The sequence below is a fragment of the Triticum dicoccoides genome, chromosome 2B, assembly GCF_002162155.2.
Source record: "Triticum dicoccoides isolate Atlit2015 ecotype Zavitan chromosome 2B, WEW_v2.0, whole genome shotgun sequence".
NCBI lineage: Eukaryota > Viridiplantae > Streptophyta > Magnoliopsida > Poales > Poaceae > Triticum > Triticum dicoccoides.
The window spans coordinates 63,671,223-63,678,245 of NC_041383.1; the positions used below are offsets into that span (position 1 = coordinate 63,671,223).

Consider the following 7,023-nt stretch of genomic DNA (forward strand, 5'->3'; position numbering starts at 1 on the left):
AACAGAGGGCCAAAGAAGCAGCAACACACCAGGCTGCAGCACGCAGAGCCGAGGCCGAGGTGCACCGCGGCCAGCGTGAGGCCGCAACGAGAGAGCACGGGGAGCCGGTTGACGAGGCCAACCGAACACGCCAGATCTGGTGCTGAAGTGCGACCACCAGAGACCGGCAACGGCAGAGGGACGAGTGGTGGGGGTCGGCGTAGAGGGTGGACGCAGCAAGGAGGGCGCGCCCGGCCGCCACGGCAAGCTGGCCGGAGAGCAGCACCACCGGCCGTGGCCCAGATCCAAATGGGCAGACCGGACCAACGCAGCAGGGGGAGCCGCATCCGGAGGGAGATCCATCACACGCAGCTGGCGAGGAAACACCGCCGGGGGAGGGCGCTCCCGCCGCCGGACAAAGCCGCCGGAGCTGACATGGGCGTATCTGGAGGAGCGGTGGAGGAAAAGGGCGTGGGGCGAAGGGGGAGGGGGGAGAACGGCCTCGCCGCCGCCATCCCTGGGTCCGGCGCGGCTTCGCCGGCCGGCCCTCCGGCGGTGGCGACGCGGGGGGCCGGGAGGAGGGGCGGCGGCCGGCGGCGGCTGGGGTTCCCCTCGAGTCGCCCGGCGTGGGCGACGCGATGGCTTCAGTAGTCCCGCAAGAAAGCTCGAATGGTATGAGCAAATTTATATAAAAATTAGAAACACATATAATACTAAGTCAATACCATTAGATTCATCATGAAATATATTTTTATATGATATATATTTGGTATTGTCATGTAAATACATTTTTGTATAAATAAATTTGTGTAGATAGACTTTCATGCAAATCAATGTGCACTATAATATGAGATGGAGGGAGTCACTCTCCAAGTTCACGCGGGGCTGAAGTACCCGCACGTCCAGGGCTTCCAGTCAGAACGCTTTTATGGCCATCTGATCTTCATAGGAAGAGACCAGGGTAGTCGTTTTCAGGTCGATGTGTAACGACTACGAGGTAACAATAGTTCTCTCTATCAGGTTTGGATACAGGTTTCCTTAGCGTCTCACCGAGATGGAAGAGCTAGCCAGATCTGGTGGCCTCAGGTGTTTGGGGAGGAAGAAGAAGAGAGGAGAGAATACAACAATTAGATGATTATACAGTCTTCTTTGCCTCCACACAGACACACACACATGCCGGCAGTTACACAATATGATTTCCTACTACACTTTGTCTCCACACACACACATGCCAGCCAGGCAGCCATTATCCCTAGAGAAAATCTAAGCTCCCTGGAAATGACGCCTTGGAATGCATACACGCTGTTTTTATGTTTGTAAGCCCACATGTCAAGGAGTGTTAATATTTTTCCATTGTGGGCTGTATTTCAGCCTCTTCGCAAGGCAACATGCATCGGGAGTGTGGATCGATGTATTATGTGTCTGGACATAATTGTTTTTCTGTGGGCTTCCAAATGGGCGGGCTCATATAATGAACGAGATCCGCTAAAAATATATAATATAATGAAATGAGAACGTACAATGTGGTTATCCCAGTTTTGGTAACATTCTAGGAATTTCCTTTGGCCACTTTTTTATTTTTCATCTACTGGTTTGCATGTTTTCTTTTCTGTTTTTTGCTTTTTTAGTTTGTTTTTTCCTTTTCTTTCTTATTTTTTATTTTCTCTTTTATTCTATATTTTTCGTTCCATTTGAAATTTATGAATTTTTTTAGATAAATTCATGACCTACTAAATTTGCAAAAAAATTAATTCAAGCAAATTTCCCATATTCAATGATATTTTTAAGTTGGTGATCGTTTTTAAAATTTACAAACATTTATTTAAAATCATGAATATTTTTGACATTCAAGAACATTGTTTTAAAAGTATGGATATTTCCAAATTACTAAACAATTTCTAAATTTGGGATACTTTTTCAATCCATGATTTTTTAAATCATGGTATTTTTGAAAACATTTTTTAAAATATACAAACTTTTTCTAAAAACCATGTTTTGTTTTTAATGTCACCAACTATTTCAACACTAACAACAAAAAATATAGCCGATTTTTTCCTGAGCCTGCATGTAGCAAAGGACGAGCAAAAACAAATCCAGCGTGCCCAGCAAGCGAAGGATCAAGTGAACTTTAGTGGATCACGACTTCGTATGCGTTATAGGGTCACTTTGATGCCTTAAGTAATATGGATATGAGCACCCGACATACCGGCGCGTGGGGTTATTTCGCTCTGGGGAAGGGGGCAAACTAGTTCGCTACTGGCTTGTTGATTCTGCGCCGACTAATTGAGTTAGGCTCCTTTGGCGGTGGATTCATGGTAGAATACCATTGTCAGCTGACGCTGGGGTGAGCCTAGGCAAAGAAGGAAAAGATTTGGTGCTAGAGATCCAAGACAACATGAGCACCTCTCAAACAACTGACATAGTTAGGCCTTGTGCCATTAGTACTAACGCCATTGTTGGGAGGAGACTAGGTTGAGATATTGTAGTCCTTTTGGGGACGAAAACTATGCAGAGAGTGATTTTGGAAGGCAGAGGCATGACTGAATTGAGTTTTACTACTATGCGGGTATGCGTCGTACATGGGCCCATGCCTACACGCGCCAGCAAAGTAGGAAAGTTAGAGAAAAACATATTAGTGTATACGGTCAGTTCAGTTTATGTAGGGCGAAAACCAAAGATACATGAACACAAAACAACTACAATTTAAAGTTACACAGAGAATATCCATATGTGCTTGTAAAAGATTTTTTTTAAGCTTGAAACCTCATTCTGTATTTTTTTAAATCTAGGCTCAATGGAGCCGCGAGCCCAAAAAATGCGTACCCATGTGTGTTTCCCATTTGAACATATGTCAAGGTAAGAGCAGCTCTAGCAAATGTGTTATCTCAGCGCCGGCCCATATATTTGCGGGTGGTTTATTGTTTTCGAGTTATTTCAGGCTAGAATAGAAGCGGCAAATTTGCACCAGCTCATAAAAAATATACGGGCGGCCCGCAAACCACCCCCTTCAGCCGCTATAAGTACGGGGAGGGGGGCATTTTAGGGTTCCTGTCTCGGATATATTCATGTCCCTCCGCTGCAATCTTCTTCCCCTCCGCCCCAATCTTTTCTTAGCTCCGACGAGTGCATCCGACCGTTTTCCCCCTGTCAAGCTTAGATCATGTCGGAAGAAGGGTGCGGGCGTAGGGGATACAAATAGGATCTTGGGGTTAAACCAAGCTTTATTGACCAAATTCCACATGATGTGGGATACAAATAGGATCATGGGGTTCAACCAATCATCTGTGTCGCGTCAGATCCAAAGAATGCGAAAACATGGCTATCCTATCTGCAGCACCATTAGATGCTCTACCTTCAAACATGAAATTACAATTCAAAAAAGAAGTTCTATGTCTACTTTCACTAATGATAGCTTCATAAACACCACTACTGTTCTTCTGGATGTCGTTGATAACTTGTTTGGAGTCCAAAGCAATAATCGTATTTTAGATCATCAGATCCTCGGCCAAACAAAGTAAATGCTTAGTTGTTTAGTTGTCTGACAACTGGCAACGCAGTGAGTATGCATGGCAAGACGTGACAGACATGGGGCGGCGAGCAGGACACGGAGCAGCCCACGAGAAGAGATTGGAAATTTCACGTTTAGCGGCTGCTGACACCCGGGCTGCGAACCAATAAAATACACGGAGGGAGCAGCCCACGACGAGAGATGAGAGATGGGATGCGCCGCCATCACATCTCGAGGGAGCTTACAGTTTTTAGAGATGTTATAAAACCCTCTTCTTTTCCAATCCAAACCAACCCGCGAGATCAGACCAACTCAATCACCGGCACTGCCCACCGCCATCACCGATTCGATCGCCATGGCAGCTGATCACGTCGTCTTGTTCCCGTTCAATGGGCAGGGCCACTTCGCGCCGTTCCGCTGCCTCGCCGCCCTCGTGCGCCGCTGCCGCCCCGACGCCCGCGTCACCGTCGTCGCCACCGTCGATGCAGCCGAGTCCATCCGCGCCCACCTCGACCAGGACGCCATCGCTGTCCACGTGCTCCCTTTCAGCCCCGCCGACGTTTCCCTGCGGCTCATCGACCTCTTCCTCGCCTCCGAGTCCCTCCGCCCGGCGTTTCACCACTTCATCGCGGGCCTCAGACGCTCCGACCCACGCGCCAATGTGCACATCGTGGCGGACATGTTCCTGGCCTCGACGGCGGACGTAGCCCGCGGTGACCCCGCCGTCACGCACTCCGTCTTGCTCACCACCGGCGGCTACGGCTCGGCACTCTACTTCTCGCTCTGGAATAGCGTCCCACTTGTCCCAGACGACGACGAGTGCGTCCGGTTGCCGAGCTTCCAGGACATCCGCGTCCACCGCTCGCAGCTCACCGACCACCTCGCGTCGGCTGACGGCGGCGACGAGTGGTCCACCTTCATCCACAGGCAGGTCGCCGCCTTCTCCCGCGCCGATGCGCTGCTCGTCAACGCCGCCGAGAAGCTGGAGCCCAAGGGATTAAGCATGCTCCGGCAATCGCTCAACAATGTCCCGATATTCCCGGTTGGGCCGCTGCTCCGAGCGGCAAGTTCGTCGTCCCTGCAGGAGACAACATCGAGGAGCCCCATCTTGGCGTGGCTCGACAAGCAACCACCGGGCTCAGTGTTGTACGTGTCGTTTGGGTCGCAGTACACGATCTCCGCATCACAGGCGATGGAGCTCGCAATGGGGCTCGAGAAGAGCGGGCACAAGTTCGTGTGGGTGGTCCAGCCCGCCGCCGACATGAACGGCAGCGAGTCGCCGTCCTCGGGCCTTCCGGACGGGTTCGCGGAGAGGATGGAGGTTGCCGGGCGCGGGCTGGTTGTGCAGTGCTGGGCACCGCAGGTGGAGATCCTGGCGCACCCCGCCACAGGCGCCTTCCTAACGCATTGCGGGTGGAACTCGGCACAGGAAAGCCTCGCCGCGGGCGTGCCGATGGTCGGCTGGCCGCTCTCGGCAGAGCAGTTCTACAACGCCAAGTTGCTAGTGGAGGAGATGGGGGTGTGTGTCGAGCTGGCACGTAGCACCGCGGCGGCCGTGACGAGGGACGAGGTGTTGGAGGCGGTGGATAGGGTGCTCGGCGAGACGTCCGGAGTGCGTGCCATGATGATGAGGAAGGCCGCGGAGATGAAGAAGGTGATCGACGCAACGAGGGACAACGACGACGAGTATTCATCGCTTGGAGTGACGCGGAGGTTCTTGGACATGATGGCGCGTACATCATCTGTCATGGGAACAACTATATCTGGCATTTCAGGTGAAGCCCAAGGACGACCTGGCCGGCCCAAGCGAGGGATGAAGCCCAACCCACTTAACACAGAGGAGCTGATAATGGTCCAGGAACTGAAGATATAGGCGCTACTCATCTTCGTGGAGGGGCATGGAAGAACTGGAACTTGAACTGGCCGTCGTTGGGCGTTTTCCCCTCTCCCACCTCCTGGCTCTAGCTTCCCCATCCACTTTCTTGCTGATAGAAATTTGTATCCATGATTGAATTCCTTGTATGCATGATCTATTGAGTGATTCATATCTAGGTTCATATCATTTGGTATCCAGAGCCAATCCATCACCTTCCACCTCCGAAATTTCCCCCACGAAATGCCCCATCTTGGCATGGCTCGACAAGCAACCGCCATGCTCGGAGCTATACGTGTTGTTTGGGTTGCTGTGTTGGGGAACGTTGCAGAAAATAAAAATTTTCTACGCTTTCACCAAAAGCAATCTATGAGTTCATCTAGCAACGAGAGAAAGGAGTGCATCTACATACCCTTGTAGATTGCGAGCGGAAGCATTAAAGAGAACGGGGTTGAGGGAGTCGTACTCGTCGTGATCCAAATCACCGATGATCCTAGTGCTGAACGGACAGCACCTCCACGTTCAACACACGTACGGTTGAGGAAGACGTCTTCTCCTTCTTGATCCAACATGGGGAAAGGAGAGGGAGATCCAGCAGCACGACGGCGTGGTGGTGGATGCAGCAGTGATCTCGGCAGAGCTTCGCCGAGCTTCTACGAGAGGGAGAGGTGTAGCAATGGGAGAGGGAGGCACCAAGAGCATGGGTGCGGCTGCCCTCCCTCCCACCCTCTTTATATAGCCCCCCTAGGGAGGGGGGGCGCCGGACCTAGGAGATTCCATCTCCAAGGGGGGGCGGCGGCCAAGGGGGGTGGCTTGCCCCCCAAGGCAAGTGGAGGCGCCCCCCACCCTTGGGTTTCCAACCCTAGGCGCAGGGGGGGCCCAAGGGGGGGCGCACCAGCCCACCAGGGGCTGGTTCCCCTCCCTGCTCCAGCCCACGGGGCCCTCCGGGATAGGTGGCCCCACCCGTTGGACCCCCGGGACCCTTCCGGTGGTCCCGGTACAATACCGGTGACCCCCGAAACTTTCCCGATGGCCGAAACTGCACTTTCTATATATAATTCTTCACCTCCGGACCATTCCGGAACTCCTCGTGACGTCCGGGATCTCATCCGGGACTCCGAACAACTTTCGGGTTACTGGATACTTATATCTCTACAACCCTAGCATCACCGAACCTTAAGTGTGTAGACCCTACTGTTGGGGAACGTAGTAATTTCAAAAAATTTCCTACGTACACGCAAGATCATGGTGATGCCATAGCAACGAGAGGGGAGAGTGTTGTCCACGTACCCTCATAGACCGTAAGCGGAAGCGTTATGACAACGCGGTTGATGTAGTCGTACGTCTTCACGATCCGACCGATCCAAGTACCGAACGTACGGCACCTCTGAGTTCAGCACACGTTCAGCTCGATGACGATCCCCGGACTCCGATCCAGCAAAGTGTCGGGGATGAGTTCCGTCAGCACGACGGCGTGGTGACGATGATGATGCTCTACCGGCGCAGGGCTTCGCCTAAACTCCGCGACGATATGACCGAGGTGGAATATGGTGGAGGGGGGCACCGCACACGGCTAAGGAACGATCTGTAGATCAACTTGTGTGTCTAGGGTGCCCCCTGCCCCCGTATATAAAGGAGCAAGGGGGGGGGGTGCGGCCGGCCC

At 52.3% G+C, this 7,023-nt stretch overlaps 1 protein-coding gene across 1 annotated transcript; it reads left to right on the forward strand.

Annotated features, from left to right (window-relative positions):
• The first annotated feature begins 3,842 nt into the window (after window positions 1-3,842).
• On the forward strand, window positions 3,843-5,360 carry LOC119360473 (UDP-glycosyltransferase 92A1-like). Its single transcript, XM_037626099.1, has one exon. It carries the CDS (start codon window positions 3,843-3,845, stop codon window positions 5,358-5,360), a length of 1,518 nt encoding a protein of 505 aa, XP_037481996.1.
• Window positions 5,361-7,023: the final 1,663 nt, after the last annotated feature.